This window comes from Hylobates moloch, unplaced genomic scaffold (assembly GCF_009828535.3).
Source record: "Hylobates moloch isolate HMO894 unplaced genomic scaffold, HMol_V3 SCAFFOLD_6, whole genome shotgun sequence".
Lineage (NCBI taxonomy): Eukaryota > Metazoa > Chordata > Mammalia > Primates > Hylobatidae > Hylobates > Hylobates moloch.
The window spans coordinates 20274366-20294582 of NW_026652281.1; the positions used below are offsets into that span (position 1 = coordinate 20274366).

Sequence of the window (20217 nt, forward strand, 5' to 3'; positions counted from 1 at the left end):
TAATCAAATCTCTACTGCATACTTTTTTATAAACAAACTTCGATGGCAAACAAAAAATGTGATGAAATTTGGATTCAGTTAACAGGACAAGAATTTGAAGCTTTTAAACACGTAGAGGGAATTTATTCTTTTTTCTTTTTTCCATCAATCATAAATTTTTGGGCTCTAAGGAAGAGAAGATAACTGTTCTCTTGCTTTTGGAAATCTCTAGGGGAAATTATTCTAAAACATCTAAACTAACATCTTTCAATATGTCTCAAAACATTTAAAGTCAGTTCTTGATAATGACATAGGATGTATATTAAGGGAGATTGATCTGTTACTGCAAGGAAAAATCCAGCATGTAAAAGGGAACAAAACTGTCCCAGTAATTTTTCCCTTCTAGCATCTGTGGTTCCATTTACTAGGCCTACACAGTTCACATCATTAGCTAGTATCCACCTTTAAAGTGAACTAAATATGTATTCCAAATAGGAAGATATTTCAGTTTTACATAGTGCCAAATTAACTGGCAGTTTTTATTATCTAGCCAAAATGAATATTTAGTTTCATATTTGTCGAAGACAATAGCTTTTTCAGTATTATGTCTGACATTAACCATATTTAGCTGGATGCTAGAGTACCTTTTTGTTACATAAAGACAAATGACCAAGTCCAAAATTATCAATGAAAACCTTCTCTTTGGAAACACCAGCTCCTCGTTTCCCAATGAGGTACAGCTGGTGAAATTTGAGCCTTGTTCAGCTCTTCATATTAGGAAATAGACTGCCATCTGCCTGGGGCATTACTTTTTTTCTTATAGAATTCCGGGCTGGGTTGGGGGGATGGTGGGGTGTGTAGGTTGGATCCAGTAAAGCAGAAATATTTTTGCTAAGCCACAATTTCCAATTGAGATGGAGTCATTTTATTATGCAAAGGAAATGAATTCAGCATTAATCAATTAATGTCTCAGAAAACTAAATCTGCATGCCACTTGAGCATCAAAGATAGTTAGTTTTTGCCTCATCATGTAGACTTCCATTATTTTGGCCTTTTGCCTTTATATTTATTAACTAAACATGAACAAAGACTTTTTTACCCCCAAGTCTTTATGTCATTCTTCCAATTGCCAACAACTAACCACCACCATATTTTTCTCAGCCAGTGTATTGTGTGCTTTCGTTTATTGTGATTAAATTAAAATATCCCAGTGTAGAGCAGCTCAAAATGAGATTTACCTAATATTTTTAAGTTTTAGATATTATTTCATGTACTTTTTTATTAAAAAGAGAATTCTAGTTGAAAAAGAAAATAACAAATAGTAAAATATACACAGGAAAAGTCATGAATGTATAATAGAACTGTCAGTGGCTCTCATCAGTGGTTAGCCTGCAACTTTCTCTTCCACGGGTCCAGGTCATTACATTTTGAAATTTCATGATATGATTACTAATTTAAAATTATATTAGATTATATATGAATTAGTTGGATACTATGAATATTTAAAGATTTAGAATCTATTTTTCAAGCTTTCTAAATATAAATTAATCTTCACCTATTCTGCAAACTGCTTAAAAAGACTATGGTGTTCTGGTTGAATATGGTTAAATGTAATAGAACAATGCATTTGATTAATATTTCCTGCATTATACTGCTGTGGTTTGATGGTTCTATATAATCCAGACCAGTTTCCCTCATCTTTGGCTTGGGTCTGCGCTCTGTCTTCAACTTGCATGGACATATGGCTGTGACCACTCTGCTGTCAAATCCAATGGTCTATTCTCATTCCTCACCTTAGATTATTAGCAGTATTTTTCACGTTCATTAATCATTCTTTCTCAAGAAATTTTGCATTTTTGGCTTCCCAGACACAACTACCTTCTTCTTCTTTCACTTTTATGGCTCATTTTCTCTTTCCTTTACTGAGTCCTCCCTAGCCTCCTAACCTTTAACCTGAAGTGTTCCGCCAGTCCGTCTTTGGGCCTGTGTTTCTCTTTCTACACTCATCCTCGAGAGCCTCTGTGTTGACTCTCACATTTGTCACTCTAGTTGATAATGAAATTCTAGGCCTCAGCCCTGCCACCAATTCCAGGTTTGTGTTTCCAACTGTCTGTACAGGGTCTCCACTTGGATGGCTCACCGATATCTCAGATTCCCATGTCTAAAACCAAATTCCTGTATACTGGCTTGAACCTGAGTCTCACAGGAACATTTCCATCTCAGCAAATGGCAAATTCTTTCTTCTAGCTGCCACCCCTCAAAACCTTGGCAGCATCCTTGATGTCTTTTTCTCAAGCTGCACATGGAAGTCATCAGCAAACCTACTGATTGCACTTGAAGTTTATCCGTATTTCAACCCCTTCTCACCATCACCACACCAACCCCCAATCCAAGTCAGCATCATTTCTGTTCGTAATTACTACCGTAGCCTCTACCTTACCTTCTTTTCCTCCTACTACATTCAGTTCTCCACATAGCCACCAGGCCCCCTTTTAAAACACAAATCAGAGCGTATCATTCTTTGTCCAGGAACTGTGTCTAGGAAAACCTAGGCTTCTCATTTCATTCAGTAAAAGCTCAAGTCCTAACCAAAGCCTTTGCTCCCCTCATGATCTTGCTCCTGCTGTGACCTTGTCTCCCTGCTCTGCCTCCCGCTCCCTCAGCCTGAGCCAGACTGGCCTACTTCCTGCTCCTGCGTCAGACACGTGCCCACCTGAAGTCCACTGATCTATCTGGTAGGAATGTTTTTCTCTTGGGTTTGCAGGGTTCTCTTTATGTCTGTATTCAGATGCCACATTGTAAGTCACGATTTCTCTGACCATCCTAGATAAAATAACAGTCTTTCTCCTGTTTCTACTCTGAAACTAATTACCATGCTTTATTTTTTGAAAGTTCTTAACTAATTCCTGACTGTCTACATCTGTATCTCAGTTGTGTGTGTGTATGGGGGCTGGGATGGGCATAAACACACAACAGTGGGTCAGTGGGGAGAGAGGGAGGGAGGATGGAGGAAAGGAATCGGGGAGAGAGAGAAGGATGAGCCTGTAGGGGGAGTGCAGGGTGCTATCAATGGATTTGTAGCTTTTCAAGTGTTGATGCAGCACCAGCCTAAAGAATCACAGTGCTACAGAGTGAGGGCTTTGGAGTCAGACTGCATGGGCTTGAATCTTGATGTTGACACTGTACTAGCTGGGTGACCTTGGGTAAATTGGTTGACCTCTGTGTGCCTAAATTTTCTCATCTGCAAACTGTACATAATTCACAGGGTTGTTTTAATGAGTAAATAAATTAATACATAGAAAGCCTTCCAGTTCCTGTCACTATCTTGATAAATCTTAGCAATAACTGTTGTTTATCTTACTTAAAATGATGACAACCAAGGTGATAAATCAGAATTAGTCCGGGTCATTAAAAGATCATTTAAATACACAGTAGCTTTACACAAACATCTCTGTTTCTTCTGTGCTATGGAATTTACAGGTGTAAATCTATAACAAGCCTGTAGTTTGAGACCTGACACAAATGTTTCTCTACAGTTTTATCCAAACTGAACATTCCAGCCAGAGTAAAAAAGCAAAGTGACTGTCCAGCTCTTTTTCACACGTTTGCCCCGTAACTTTTTATTCAGTACAGGAGAAAATTGTTTTGTTTCAACCTCTGTCTTGGTGTTTGGGTTGTTGGTAACTTCTTGTGTTTCCTAGGGAATCAGAAATTACTATTTCTCCCATCATAGGCCCATGGTTTAATTGTAATTCCCTTTACGTGTTTGGGGGCAGGGGGGTATTTTTGTTGTTGAATTTAGAAGCAAAAACTTTTTTTTTTTTTTTTGGAAGACAGGGTCTTACTCTGTCATCCAGGCTAGAATACAGTGACACGATCTCACTGCAACCTCTGCCTACTGGGCTCAGGCAATCCTCCCACCTCAGCTTCCTGAGTAGCTGAGACTACAGGCATGTGCCATCACTCCCAGCTAATTTTTGTATTTTTTGTAGAGATGGGGTTTCACCATGTTGCCCAGGCTGGTCTTGAACTCCTGGGCTCCAGCGATCCAACTGCCTCAGCCTCCCAAAGTGCTGGGATTATAGTCATGAGCCACTGTGTCTGGCCAGAAGTAAATTTTATCTGTACATATTATTAAAATGAGTTTTCAAATAAATACTGTAGGAATACACTTATTCTTTGTTTTCTTCCAAGTCTTAGTGCCACAATATGCTGTTGAGGTTTTGGTAAAGTGTTTTCCACATCACTCACATCAGAATCACCTGAAGAGTTTGTCAAAATTCAGATTCTGGGCTGCATACCGGAAACTTAGGAATCGGCATTTTAACAAGCATCTTGGTAATTTTATGCACACTTAACTGAGAGCCACTGCTCTACAAGGAAAACATGACATATGATTTGTTTTAGCCAATTAGTATTTGCCATATCAGCTTTGACTGGATTCCTTGTCACTGCTTCAAAATCAGTTAACAGTCATTTATTATTTGTTCATTTGAAAAACTTTCCATTATGCCACCAAAAATATACTAACCATTCATTATACCCTTTAATCCACATAAAATAAAAATTTTTAAGTGCATAATATTTCACTGGGTACTCTACCATTCAAAAGGAAGAACAAATTTGATGTGGAGTCAGTCTAAAACGTTAGGAATGGTTATCTCTAGAGGGTTACAAGTGATTTTTACATCTTCCTCATACTTCTCTATTTCTTCAAATTGTTTACCGTAAGTATGATTTACTTTTTGAACTAGAGATGAATCTACACACACACATACACACACATTTTTTAAATGCCTGAAAGAAAATACATCAGATATTAGCCCTGGGAATGCATTAGTGAGGGTTTTATAAGTGATGTTTATCCTTCTTTGTTTTATAGGGTTTTTTCTTTTAAATTATTCATCAAATAATTATGTTCAGTTGGAGAAATATTGGCCTCTGTATAAAAGAACATACATTGTGTGTGACTTATTTAGTAGGGACTTAAGGGAGAAGGGGAAGGATTTTATACAATAAAATCTTAAATATCAAAGCATTTGTCATTAAGGATAAATCTTATGAATACTTTTCACACAAGTAATGGTCTTATCATGTTGTTATAGTATGTTTAAAAAAAAAAAAAAAAAGAAGGGCGGAGCGCAGTGGCTCATGCCTGTAGTCCTAACACTTTGGGAGGCCGAAGTGAAAGGATTGCTTGAGGCCTGGAGTTCCAGACCAGACCAACCTGGGCAACATGGCAATGCACTGTGTTTCTGAGTACCAGCATAAGATCTTGGACAACTCCTCTTAGAATATCAATAGGTAAAATTATGTTAATTACCATATTATGTGAGAGAGATACATAGTACAATATTTTATTTACATATATGTAATATACGATACTTGAATGCAGGTACATGAAAGTGTTTTCATAGGATATGCTATTAAAAGTTTTTTCTTTCTTTTTTTTTTTTTTTTTTTCCTCTGGTGGAGATGGGGTTTTGCTCTTTTCCCAGGCTGGTATCAAACTCCTGGGCTCAACTGATCCTTCCTCCTCAGCCTCCCAAAGTGCTGATATTACAGGTGTGAGCCATTTTGGCCCTTCTTTTTTAGAATACTGTAACAAATGCCTTTTGTATACACAGCTGAATTCTATTTTCTTCAGAGGCAAGAGTTCCCCAACCTTTCCTGTTCCTTTTCAGACAGCCTGAAGGGGACCTGTTGGCTCAACATCCAGGACAGCCGCTGTGAGGTGAATATTAATGGAGCCACTCTGAAATCTGAATGCTGTGCCACCCTCGGAGCCGCCTGGGGGAGCCCCTGTGAGCGGTGTGAACTAGGTAGGAGCCTGATGGGGAGCTTCTGGGCTTCTCCTTGGAAACTTCTCCTGCCACTAGGACACCTCTTTCACTATGCGGTTCCTTAGTGAAGAAGACCTGAGATCATTTACTTTTGCTAAAATGTTATCTTTCCTGGCTAATGTTTTTTACCTCTTAAAATGTGTATTTGTTTTATCCTGCTGCATAAGCAGGCCTTCTAAATATTTTAATGTGGAAGGGAATCAGCTAGAATCTATCTGCTAGATGACTGTATCCTCCGGTATGCTTGTTTACGTGGTGGCTGTTTTCCTCAAATCTTTTGTTTACTTTTTTTTTTTTTGGAACGGAGTCTCGCTGTGTCACCAGGCTGGAGTGCAGTGGCGTGACCTCGGCTCACTGCAACCTCCACCTCCCGGGTTCAAGCGATGCTCTTGCCTCAGCTTCCCGAGTAGCTGGGACTAAAGGCGCCCGCCACCATGCCCAGCTAATTTTTGTATTTTTAGTAGAGACGGGGTTTCACCATGTTGGCCAGATCGGTCTCCAACTCCTGACCTCAAGTAATCTGCCCTCCCAAAGTGCTGGGATTACAGGCGTGAGCCACCACGCCTGACCTGTTTACTTTTAACTCAGTTGTCAATGTGACAGCAAAAAGAAATTGTAGGAAAAATTATGAGAATCTCAATACCGGTCAGTACCAATGGAGTTACCACAGAAAGTCATGTGCCCTACTGAATGAAGAGGGGACAGTGATGTCCTTGGACCCTAAGACCCTGCCTTGCAGTTTTTATTTAGTTCCATTTAGATTTCATTATACTTCTTCTTGAGCATACCATGGTTGTATTTTATTCTATAATGAAGTAAAATTTGTCCTGTTGTTCTTACAGATACAGCTTGCCCAAGAGGGCTTGCCAGGATTAAAGGTGTTACGTGTGAAGGTGAGTGTATCCTTCCTTGGAAGATACTATACATCTTTAGAGCAGTAAGTAAAATTAACATTCACTCTCAAACTTTGGAGATATTTATCATTTTCAAAAACCTTGACATTTCAATAAAAATACTCAATGTAATCAACAAATGCTTTAGCATAATTCTCCTAGGAAAGAGCTTAGAGTTTCCCATTTCTCCTCTTTATGGAGTTGTGTAAATTTCATGAAGACATCGCTAGGCTTTAAGGCCCAGAACAGCTGGGAAAGGCACATGTCTGAGCCATGTTTTATGGACAGGCAAGGCTGTGGTAATTTTCACAGCTGATACCTAGGAAAGCGGGTGGCTGGGTTGTGGAATGTTTCTGCTTAACTCAAGTAATAATCCACATTGTATTGAATGTGGCTTGAAAATGCTCTACAGGAAGTAGGACCACACCTGCTTTTTCTATTTGTAACATCTTTGTTCCTTGCTCCATTTCCCTGCAGATGTTAATGAGTGTGAGGTGTTCCCTGGCGTTTGTCCAAATGGACGCTGTGTCAACAGTAAGGGATCTTTTCATTGCGAGTGCCCTGAAGGCCTTACGTTGGATGGGACTGGCCGTGTGTGTTTGGGTAAGATTCGCACCCTCATGTATTCTATGTATAAAACAAGCCATGAATTTCCTTGTTTAAGCAGTGGCTAGTCCAAAACCACAAGAGTTTGTACTTGAGAAAACTTGCTTTAAATGAGATATTTAGGGGGAAATCACTAGAGGCTGTTTTAAAAGTGAATGTATTTTTATGTGAAATTGTTTCTGTTTCATGCCAAAAGTTGGGACTGCTCAAAAAATCTATCTCAAAATCTTCCATTTCTTTAACCAGATAATTTAGGCAGGTTCAGTCTTTCACACTGAGTTAATAGAGTAAGAATATGTTGAACACAGAAGGAAAGTTGGAGACTAGAATTTTAGAAGTTTACATTTGTCAGCTCATTGCAGCTACACCCTGAAGACAGTGGGGAAAGTCATGGGCAAAGATATGTTGCTTCTGCTTGAAATCATTCACTGATCCTGGTCCTACCTTTATTGCTGTTAGAGTTTAAGTTTTCTTAATACTTTATTTTTTAAAGATCTGTATTGATGAATCTCTTTCTTTCAACATCATATGATAGGAATAGTGATTTGACCTTTTTCTTTATTAGTGTTATGTTTGAACTTGAATTTCATGATTGAAAAAGAAATTTCTATTAATTTTCATTGTATGTAATAATAATTTTTCATTTACCTACAGAGATTTTTTTTCCCCCAATAAGCTATGGAACAGTAAATTTTTAGTTTATAAAAGAACTATACATAGATTTGTATTTGAAATTTAGGCATGTAGACAAAGCATAAATAATAGTGGTGTTATATACAGTGATCTTTAAAGTATTTACGTATCAGTGATTTTTTAAATTTACTGTAAGAAAAAAGTTTGCAATACCATACAGTTATTATAATTAAAACATTTCATTTTTAAATCAATTTTTGATAGCACATTTAAATCTGGATTGGAAGCATCACTGTAAGATCATACAAAATTATTTAGAAAACATAATATCCAAAGTACAAAAATAAAGAAAATTTCTTTCAGATTTTTAAATATTTTAAAAATTATCTTTAAGTGATCTATAATGTTTAGAAATAAGTATCATTTGAAAATGACAAAATATTCCCCCAAAACTATCGAAATTTTGAAAAAAGAAAATGACAAAAATAATATCAATATGGCCAAATGACTAATGAAATCAAGTTACCTTCTATGACGAAACGCTATATGAAGATATATCATTGATTGTAAATTATTACTCAGCAAAATAAATTTTCAATAACATTATTCAAAATTATGGCTGGGAGTGGTGGCTTATGCCTGTAATCCCAGCACTTTGGGAGGCTGAGACAGGCAGATCACCTGAGGTCAGGAGTTCGAGACCAGCCTGGCAAACATGGGGAACCCCACCCCCGTCTCTACTGAAAATATAAAAATTAGCTGGGCATGGTGATGCATGCCTGTAATCCAAGCTACTCGAGGGACTGCAGCAGGAGAACCGCTTGAACCTGGGAGGTGGAGGTTGCAGTGAGCCGAGGTTGCACCACCATACCCCAGCCTGGGCAACAGAGTGAGGCTCCATCTCAAAAAAAAAAAAAAAATTAAAGCATTTTTTAATATTCTAAGACGATATATTGGATTCTTCATCCTTGTACTTTGCTTAAATGCTTTTGTCGCTGCTTCAATTATGCTATATTAATTAATTCTGTCTGGGGATGTGAGAAAGTTTCAAGAAGCGACTGGCACATGAAAATGTAAAGTATTCTGAGAACTAAAGTTTTGGTAAATGCTCTGATAGAACCTCATCTGAATCAGGGATCCCAAACTCAGATGCTTACAGGAGCCAAGCATGTAACATATAAATTAGTGAAGCAACAAGAGGGAGCAGTGCGGACTGCAGCAAACTGCAGAGAACATGGACCATCCAAAGGTTTCCAAATTCATATTTTAATTTCCATGCAAGGACAATCGCAGCATTGATAGGCCTTATGTGGCTAGTGTACTGACCTTTAATTCCTGATATAAATATAGAGTTCTCAGTAGTGTGCTGACTTTTAATTCCCAATATAAACATCCATAGAGGTCTCAGTATTAAAGACAGGATTACTCTTCCTGGCCGTTAAAACTTTTTACATGCATAGTTCAAATGCCTTTCCCCTCTCACCCTAGTTATTCCAATAAGCTATGAAATGGTACATTTTTAGTTTGTCTTGAGCTTCTTGAGCAGGTTCCTTCAGTAACCTCACAGCATGACTCAGGCCAGAGTTCTTAGGCCACCTGTACTTATATAAGACTTTCACATCTTGAGAAGATTCTTACTTACCTGCTGACATATGGGACGGAACCAGCTATAAGGAGACTAGCCCCTCAGAGCCCTGTAATAATGAGACTGTGGATTACTATCACACTTCACACTGGCAAAGCATGTGGCTTTTTGGTTTGTGTTAATGTAGATATATAAAACAGAATCACCTTCTGTAGATATCTACATTCAGTCTGCTGAATCAAAATAAACATTTACGACAGTTATTTTTTCTTTAAAAATAGGACTTTTTCTCAAGTAGCTGGGATTACAGGCACCCAGCACCATGCCCAGCTAATTTTTGTATTTTTAGTAGAGATAGGGTTTCACCATGTTGGCCAGGCTGGCCTCGAACTCCTGACCTCAGGTGATCCAGCTGCCTCAGTCTCCCAAAGTGCTGGAATTATAAGCATGAGCTACCACCCCACACCTGGTCTGAGTAACAGAGTGAGACTCCATCTCAAAAAAAAGAAAGAAAGAAAAAAAATAGGACTTTTTAATTCCAGTACCCAGAAATGTAACTCATTACCTTTTAGAACTTGAAAGAATCAATATTGACAGTAACTAAAGTAGTAAACATTAATTTTTATGTGTACATTTCCATCAGGGATCTCATTCCCTCCGTTAGACAGTTTTCAGCCTCTGGAAAGGATTTAATGTCTTAAAATGTTCTTATCAAAGAAATCATGCTATTTGATTAAGGAAACTTTTCCAAACTCATTATCCATATTTGTAATTAAACAGCCAAGTGCTTTAGTATGATTAAAAATAAATCTATTTGCTAATAGATGAACATGTTATTTATAGACCATTCTGGTCTACTCTATTTTTAGATGTAGGTGACTGTTTATAGATATTCTAAAGTCCTGGCTAGCACAGGCTAAGCAGTGAAATGTTGGTCTGTTTTGAAGTTGGAGGGAAAATGTGACCTTTAAACAAATAATTGGTCCCTTAAAAAGGAAAATTCACGTAATCCAGGGAAAAACCATGATGCAAAAGGTAAAGTTGGCAGGAGAAAAAAAAAAAAACTTTAAATATAATAATATTATAACACTTTCTTTTGTAGTGATCTTAATAGTTGTAACAAATTGGCAAATAGATTATAGCCGATCATTTACTGTTTATGAATGGAATCTGACAGGGCTGCTTAAAAGGCACTTGAAGCAATTCTCTGAACAGGAAGAATTATCATGAAAATTATCTTACTTTTTCTAAAGTGAACAATACAAAAAAGGAATAATAGACATGAAGCAGTCATGTCATGAGAGGACCTTTTCTTCCTGAGGGTTTCTTGTGAGAATTAAGACTGAAGAGGATCTCACCTTTGTTCTCCTTAAATGACTGTCATTATGGAGTCCATTCCTGGAGGTCAGGGACTGCATCTTGCCCACCAGTACACCACAAGGGCCCTGCGTGATGCCTGGTGCTGAGCAGACGCTTGACATGTGACTGACTGTTCAATGGATGTTTCAAGTCATTCTCACCCTGTGATTTCGCTCTCGGTGTAGATATTCGCATGGAGCAGTGTTACTTGAAGTGGGATGAAGATGAATGCGTCCACCCCGTTCCTGGAAAGTTCCGCATGGATGCCTGCTGCTGTGCTGTCGGGGCGGCTTGGGGCACCGAGTGTGAGGAGTGCCCCAAACCTGGCACCAAGGAATACGAGACGCTGTGCCCCCGCGGGGCTGGCTTTGCTAACCGAGGGGATGTTCTTACTGGGCGACCATTTTACAAAGGTAACTGCCTGGGGCCAGCACCTTGGTCCTTCATCACCAACAGGAAGCCTTCCACATTCTCTGAGAATTGGTTTTCCTTTAAATGTTTGACTTCCCACTTTATTTTCTCAGTTAAACTTACGTTTTGTGACCAGTGTTCTGTCCCAAGAGTATAAATCCCCTCTATAAGATGGCATTGAAGTAAAGAGATAAAACAGATTGCTTATCTTGCTCTTCTACTCTTTGTTCCTCTACAACCTGAAATGTCGCCCTGACAGCTACATCTGTAGCAAAAAGTTGTCTATTCCCACTTATCTTTATAAAACAAGTAGGGAGAAATAAAGGGATCAGAACTCTTTCTTAAGCATATAGGATCTTTGGCCAGGTGTGGTGGCTCACGCCTATAATCCCAGCACTTTGGGAGGCTGAGGTGGGTGGATCACCTGAGGTCAAGAGTTCAAGACCAGCCTGACCAACATGGTGAAACCCCGTCTCTACTAAAAATACAAAAATTAGCCTGGCTTGGTGGCACGTGCCTGTAATCTCAGCTACTTGGGAGGCTGAGGCAGGAGAATCACTTGAACCTGGGAGGTGGAGGTTGCAGTGAGCCGAGATTATGCCATTGCACTCCAGCCTGGGCAAAAAGAGTAAAACTCCGTCTCAAAAAAAAAAAAAAAAAGAATATACAATATTTTTCACCATATTGAAACTTCTGTGTGATATCAGTGTGATCACTGAAACATTTAGTAGCCCTGTTTTTTACTTGGATGCATTACTGTTGTCCATCGTGATAGATTTTTAACTTGAAGTGATGGACCTAATTGTTTATGTCAACCTGCTCTACATTCTGGCTTTATTCTGCTTTTAGACATCAATGAATGCAAAGCATTTCCTGGGATGTGCACCTATGGGAAGTGCAGAAATACAATCGGAAGTTTCAAATGCCGTTGCAATAGTGGCTTTGCTCTAGACATGGAGGAAAGAAACTGCACAGGTAAGATGGTTCTGCTGTTTAATTTGATGAACTCTGGCTGTCTTTCCTTTACTCTGTTTGAAAGTACTGCCCTAAAAAGCTCATCCTCTCATTGAGAACATGAAAATGTTTATTTATTTATTAATTTTTTTTAGAGAAAAGGTCTCACTTATCACCCAGGCTGGAGTGCAGAGACATAATCATGGCTCACTGCAACCTCAAACTCCTGTGCTCAAGCCGGCCTCCCACCTCAGCCTCCCAAGTAACTGGGAGCACAGGTGTGCACTAATTAATTTAATAACTAATTAAAAAGAAAGTTATTTATTTATTTATTTATTTATTTATTTATTTATTTATTTATTTTAAGAGATGGGGTCTCACTTTGCTTCCCAGGCTGGTCTCAAACTCCTGGCTTCAAGTGATCCTCCTGCCATGGCCTCCCCAAGTGCTGTGATTACAGGCTTGAGCCACTGCATCCAGCTCTGTAAATTTTTATTTTTATTTCTTTTCCCTACACTTAAACCAGTTTTCCAAATAAACTCGTTGTGAGAGAACTGCAAAATAGCATGAAAATGCTCTTTGTTTAATATTTAGGAACAGCATAGAAATATGATTTTCAAAGTATATGACTACTAAAGAAATAGTCATTAAATCTACAAGAATTATATAAACTTGAGTAGTGTTCTCTTAAAGATTTTAAGGTTTGTGATATAGAGGTTATTACTTCTTTGCCTCATCTGTAAACAGGAATCTTAATATTAGGCTTCAGTCACCAGCCATATCCGTAACATTCTCTTTGAAAAAGATGTGAAGTTCTAACTTTTTCTATTAGTATACCATGTTGTTCCAGATACTTGAGCTGTGTCTTCAGGATCTCATTCTCAGCGCTCTCTTTGTTCGTATTCTCCGTGGGATTTCCCCCTTATCGTCCTCCCTCCTGCCTGCTCCTTCTTCCTGACCTCACAGCAGCGTCTTTCTTGGCTCCTTCCTGTGCCTGCTCAGCCAAGGCTATCTCTGAGCTTTTCACAGCTGTCCATCTGGCCTTCTGAACTCCTGCTGCCTTGAAGTCTGCTCAAGCCCTGTGCCAATCTCAAGAGCTTCATCCACTCACCTGTCTTCTCCTCTCTGGCTGCCGCGCTTTGCTGGGAGAGTCTGAGGAGCGCTGCCTGAGATTCCTGCATTCTGAATTCCTCTCAGCACTGCTTCTAAACCTCTTCCCTGACTTACATGCCCTCTCCTATACCCTCCACCCCCATCCATTATCATTCTCCTTCATTGAGAATAAATCTGATTGCCTGCATTCTTCTCACACAGCCTCCCCTCTAGTGATAAAATCTCCTTTATCCCCCTGGGCACGGTGGCTCATGCTTGTAACCCCAGCACTTTGGGAGGCCGAGGCGGGTGGATCACCTGAGGTTGGGAGTTTGAGACCAGCCTGACCAACATGGAGAAACCCCATCTCTACTAAAAATGCAGAATTAGCCGGGGATGGTGATACATGCCTGTAATCCCAGCTACTCAGGAGGCTGAGGCAGGAGGATCGCTTAAACCCGGGAGGCAGAGGTTGTGGTAAGCTGAGATCGTGCCATTGCCCTCCAGCCTGGGCAACAAGAGCAAAACTCCATCTCAAAAAAAAAAAAAAATCCTTTATCCCCCACTCCCTCTCTTCCAGTGACAGACAATGAGGTTTGATGCTCTACCTGGATTGGGATTAACTCCTCTTTTCCCTCCTTCCCAGCTCCTGCTCTGGGTTGTCTCAGCAAGTTCACTTCTCTCTCCTCTCTCTAGCATCTCCTCCTCTTCCCTACTTCCTGTTCCTCGAGTTGTACAGAGGTTCACAATATCTCCTCAGCCCTTCTTCTCTCTCATCCCATTTTCCTGCTGTTAAGTCTCACCCCTCTCTTTCAACCAGCCATTTCTTTTGTAATTTTGACTTTTGCCCTCCGTCACTCAGGCACGTACACATATATTCATCTACTCTTTCAAAACATCTTTGTGGTGTTAAAACATCTCTCCTTCTGGACCCCTCTGCTTACGACATCTCTCCTTGAGATTTTCTTTTCTCTTAGTTTCTGTGGTATTTTCTGGTCTTGATCATCCTATGCAGATGATGTTTCTTCTCTAACCTTTACAGATTCTTCTTGCCTTTCCCATCTCTTGGGTGTTACCAGAGCCCTCTACTCAGCATCTTGCCTCTCAGAGTTTCGTCTACCATCATGACTTCAGGGATGGCCTCTGCTGAGCTGACTCCCAGATCCTGTCTCTAACTCTCTCTGTTCTTCCTGAGTTTCACTCCCACATTTATAACTTCCCATCTGGAAAGTTTGTCTTTGTTTTGATCTTTCTTCTTTCCTCCCCCTACCCTGTACTTTCTCCTGCTAGGGACTCCCCTGTATGCATTAGGAGTATAATTTTGAACAGGATTGAAGCCTCCAGTTGAATTTTGACATCTCTCTCTCCCAAAATGAAAAAGTTATGTGAATTCTTTCATCAAACTGGCTATTTCAATTACCTGTGATATTTCTTCTAGACAGAGGCAGGTTAAGCTCCTCAGGAAACAGACTCCAAGGCAGAGACGAGCATTCAGGAAGTTTATTGGGGCTTGCTCCTGGGATGAACAATGAGGAAGGGAAGAGAGGAAAGCAGAAGTGGGCAGAGAAAGAAACGGGGCTGTGATGCAGTCCCGTTGAAGTCCTCAGCCCATGCCACTGGGAGTTCTGGAACTGGGATGGCCCATCAGAGTTGCCTTGAGTAGGGCATGGAAGCCATGCAGTTAGGTACCTGCAAGACCAATCTTGGGATACAGCTGCCCAGGGAATGGGGGAAGAGGTCCTCTTAGGATAGTGGGCATCTGAGGGCTTTCTGCCAGCAACAGCGACGCTACCAATAGCTGACAGGGAGGAGGAGTAAGTCCTTCTTTCCTGAAGAGGGACCTGGGTGACATGTCACAGTATCTACTATATCACAGACTTCTCTAGGATCTCCCAACCTGTTAAGTTCCCACAGTCAAATCCTTCACTGCCACAACCACCGGGTTAACCATCCAAGCAGGACTGGATTGTGTAACTTCCCACTGAACAACTTCCACTGATATAGGCCATCCTGGTGCTGGATAAAGAAGCTCAGGGTTCTTCCAGTTCTGACCCCACCTCTTCCTTTGTTGTGAAATTAGCCAAAGTTGCTTAATGTCTCTAACACGTTGACAGGGCTGCATTGCTCTGGATATAATGCGAAGTTCTGTGGAAAATTGTTGGCTGTCATCTTCACAGCAGGAAGGGCCGGTGTCCTCCCGTGCTGGGGGCTTTTAGTGATCCTGCGGGTCCCTCTTGTACCCACACTCTTTGTCAGCCTCTCCAGTCCAGCCAGTCTTTGTTTTACTCCTCCCTGAAATGCTTCCTTTCTCTTCACCGGCGCGCTTCATCTCTTGCCTCTCTATTCTGTATCTTTAAAGCTAGCATTTCTGTACAACCTTCAAGAAGCAATTCAAAAGCCACACCCTCCAAATTACCAATTCTTAGCAGAGAAGTTTGCATATATATATATATAGAGAGAGAGAGAGAGAGAGGGGGCACTTTCTATGAGACAGGCACTGTTCTCAGCTCTTAACACTCATTTAATTCTATGAGGTGGATTCTATGACAAATAAGGAAATTGAGGCACAGAGAGTAAATGATTTTCCCAAGGCCCTATTCTCAGTAGATGACAGACTGGGATTTGTAGCCAGGTATCTGGTTCTAGAATCCACACTATTTATACTATGAAACTCCTACCACATCACATTAGCCAAAGATTGTCCCTGCTCCACCCTAGAACACATTCCTTATATGGCTCTTAACACCAGTTCCTAGATACTGACAGATAGAAAGAAAATTAATATACATGTTGTTAGCTACTTAATTGAATCCATAAATTCTGTTAATATGTTTGTTTAAAAGAAAGTATTTACATTTTTTTCGCATGGCCAGTAATGAGGGAAATAAAGACTCCTGTAATTGGAGAAATAAATACAGAAAAACTAAGTAAAAGCTGGCAGAAAGCAGAGACTGAGACCCCCCTCTCAAGAGAACGTGCACAAATTATGCGCTAAATCCTGTGATTTTAAAACTTCAAAATTAAATTCATCAAAATAAAGAGATCGTGGTGGGGCATTTTTCCTCATTGACAGATTTTTAGATTAAAAACTTGATTTTTGAACTAAAACATTTGTAAATAGGCCATGTTTTCTTAAACATATTTTATATAGACATGACTTCTCTATTAAAAATCTTAGTTATAAGCGTAGGAGATTTCTCAGAGAACCCTGTGTTTGAGAATATAGATGCTGAAGATTATTTACTGTAATATGTAAAAAGAGGAAACAAAGTCACCCACACAGTCCTCAGGTGTTGGTGACAGCTCATGTCACCAAAGGGCTTACTAAATCAATAAGCTGTTTACATCTGAATATGACACAAAAACACAAATTGGGGCACACACCATGGCCCTGCCCTGTGTTTGCTCTCTGGCTCAGGGTTAGTCCGTCGTGGCTGCCTGTGTCTCTGGGGTCTGCCAGTCCCTCCTGCACAGAGACAGGGGCCCTGCCTTCACAGGCTCCAACCTGGGGTGGCATGGGCTAGTGTAGTAGACCAGCACTGTCTTCCAGTCACACATGAGGTTTCATTCCATGGGGACCCTGCTGCCTCATTTACCACCTGCCTCATTCAGCCCATACCACAGTTGCAGGGTTCATCCTTCTGTTAACATTTCTTTTTCTTTCTTTTTTTTTTTTTGTGAGACAGGTTGTCCCTCTGTCACCCAGGCTGGAGTGCAGTGGCGCCATCATACGTGATAGCTCCGTGCAGCCTTGACCTCTTGGGCTCAAGCAATCCTCCCACCTCAGCCTCCCCAGTAATTTTTTTTTTTTTTTTTGTAGAGATGGGGTCTCCCTGCATTGCCCAGGCTGGTCGCAAACTCCTGGCCTCAAGCAATCCTCCTGCCTGGGCTTCCCCAAGTGCTGAGATTACAGGCATGAGCCACCATGCCCCCCTCTTCTGTTAATATTTCTAAGCCACAAAAACAAATCCACAATTCAGAATTTTTAGAGGTGAAAAGGCACCATTTGCCTGTTGGCATGGCAGTTTTGGCAGTTGGGGAAAGGAATGTGCCTCAGGCCCCACGCCCTTCTATCTGGATCTACTGAAAACATACCCTTGTACTGTTAACCAGGAATTTCCCCAACTTTTCAATCGTGCAGCACTTTCACTTGGAAAGCCAAGTCTATGTCATTCAATTTTTAAATTTCTTTTAAACCCTGTGAATTAGACATCGACGAGTGCAGGATTTCTCCTGACCTCTGTGGCAGTGGAATCTGCGTCAATACACCGGGCAGCTTTGAGTGCGAGTGCTTCGAAGGCTATGAAAGTGGGTTCATGATGATGAAGAACTGCATGGGTAAGCACTGTGAGCTCTTCCTCGCCAGCTTCAAGCCATACTAGCACAGACTCATTCGTGCGCATGACCTTTGCTTATCTCTGGGCTGTGAACGGAGTGCGTGGCCAGGATGTGGTGAGAGAGAGAAGAGATTTATTTAAATGTCAGACAGGAAATGCGCTCCTGGATAGCTCTCAGGGAGCCCCAACCTCTTGGCGCCTTCATGGCAATACTCAGATTGGATCCTGTTTATTCATAGCATCTAAAATCACACAGACTAGTTACTTAGGTGGGAATAATTTAAAATGCATGGCATCGTGTGGTGGCCCCCGGATTTGTATTCAGTCATGCCAATCCCATGTTATTGCTCTTATTTGTGTACTATTACAAACCCTATTGGTATTCCCAACCTTTTAGCCCGCTGTTTAATTTTCAGTACAATATAGGACTTACCTCACAGGATATAGTAGGTTGTAAGTCTAAGATTTTCCTTCACCCTGATTAGCATTATAGACACCAGGATAACTGACAATATATCATGAGTCCGGGGTGATATAAAGTAAATATTATTTATTTCTACCCCTTGTGAGCCTGCTCATTTCATGCAATTAAATTTCTTGAAGCTTACTACCTTTAAGAGTAGAAATTTTAGTTTTTCTGTTGGTCGTAGGAAAAGTGAGGAAAGCGTTATCCCATCTCCTATGAAGCATTCCTCTTACACTAACTCACACTCTCATATCAGATAATATTCTTTCTCCCATGCTGTATGTGTGAATATTTTTCCCTCAGAGTTCTTTAATGCATCTCACGTTTTTACCTTTCAGACATTGACGAATGTGAACGTAACCCTCTCCTTTGTAGGGGTGGCACCTGTGTGAACACTGAGGGCAGCTTTCAGTGCGACTGCCCACTGGGACACGAGCTGTCACCATCCCGTGAGGACTGTGTGGGTGAGTTTATCTCCTCAGCACATAAACCTGCCCAGCACAACTGGTAAAGACCAGGGATCAGTTCTGACAAACCTGTTGTTCGAGGAGCACGTGAAATCTAGCTTATTAAAAGGTGGAAATTGAGATTCCCTACATCTGGATGCAGGCTGTGTCTTTAGTGGATGCTTGGGTGACACATTTGAATGAGCTGGCATTCTTCTGGTTGGCCTCATTTTTTATTACAAGCCACGTGATTGGTCCCTGTGTGAGGAGCCCCGTGGAAGTCCTTGTGGTTTCATCCTCCATTAGGAAAAAATGGGAAAGCTACCCTGTGCATTGTGCACCTTTGCCCAGCGTCTTCCCATCCACTCGGCAGACTCCACTCTACGCCCCTGTGCCTGCTCACGGATCGGCTTGCACGTGTGTGAACATGGCGCTCCCTTAACCCACTTCTCATGGAAACACTGGGTTTCCTAATTTGCCCTGAGCTCTGTAGGGATGCCAGAAAGGATATGAGAAGACTAATGACTGGTCTTTGGGCATTGCAACCTATTGCTTTTCACAATTCATGAAGGTCTCTGGACTTGCTATGCTCCTAGTATACTGGCTTTAAAACTTTGATTTAGCCAGAAAGCATGTTCTTCACAGGAACTCTTTCTTAAACCTGTAAGCAAATAAGACAGCCTAAAATAGAACAGATTGCACACCAAATTTCAAAACATAATTTGAGCACACCTTTCCAATACATATATATTTATTTATAAGCCATATGTATTGCTTTGCTAGTATATGAGGTGAATTTTGTCATAGATAGATATTTTAAAATGATAAGTGAAAAGGTTTTTATGTTCTTGTTTCATGTTAATAGCAGTACAAAAGTCTTTTTCATGCTAATAATTACAGAATATTTACTCATGGTTGAACATATTGAGGTATAATGAGCCACAGATCTAAGTTTACCTTGTTACTTAGTTTTCATGGATCTTGCAGCTTAAAAACGTATCCGCCAAAGGAACAATGCAGAATATAAAATATATATTTCTGTATAATATACACTTAGTGATCATAAGCATAAACTCATGCCATATAATCTTCTTGGTTATTTTGAGAATTTGGAATGAATTTCTTGTTATATCTGATTATGCATTCCTGGATAGCTCTGTTTTTTTGTCACTGTTTTTTACCTTATCTTATACCTGACAAGTAGTTACATAAGGAAGCATATCACTCTGCCATTTTCTTCTGTTATCTTGTGATTACATTATTGGTACTAGTTTATTTTTAAGGCACCTGCCCGTATTATAGGGGTTAGTTTATTTTAAAACAGGCAGTGTGATTTGTAGATTACTATCCTGACACACAAAACATAACACAGTGTAAACAATTAAACACGTGAGGGCCCTATCATCATGCCTCTGTCTTGTGGAACCATCAGTCTTCCATCAGGATACTTCAAATCATGTAGGCAACACTTCACCATCTAATATAGACCAGGTGAGCATGCCAGTGTAAGTTCGTATATTAAGTAGTATTTAGCTTCAGTTCTGTCATGTGTGAAATCTGTGTGGTCGAACATGATAGTCACTAGCCACATGTGGCTATGTAAATTCAGTTAA

At 40.3% G+C, this 20217-nt stretch overlaps 1 protein-coding gene across 1 annotated transcript in view; it reads left to right on the forward strand.

The window, feature by feature from the left end:
- Positions 1-20217, forward strand: part of FBN2 (fibrillin 2) — a 280529-nt gene that overhangs the window by 181925 nt on the left and 78387 nt on the right. The window contains exons 21-27 of the mRNA XM_032156530.2: positions 5664-5801; positions 6665-6715; positions 7193-7318; positions 11084-11311; positions 12159-12284; positions 17565-17693; positions 18497-18622. Of these exons, the coding sequence (XP_032012421.1) occupies positions 5664-5801; positions 6665-6715; positions 7193-7318; positions 11084-11311; positions 12159-12284; positions 17565-17693; positions 18497-18622 (924 nt within the window). The remainder of the gene's footprint in view (positions 1-5663; positions 5802-6664; positions 6716-7192; positions 7319-11083; positions 11312-12158; positions 12285-17564; positions 17694-18496; positions 18623-20217) is intronic.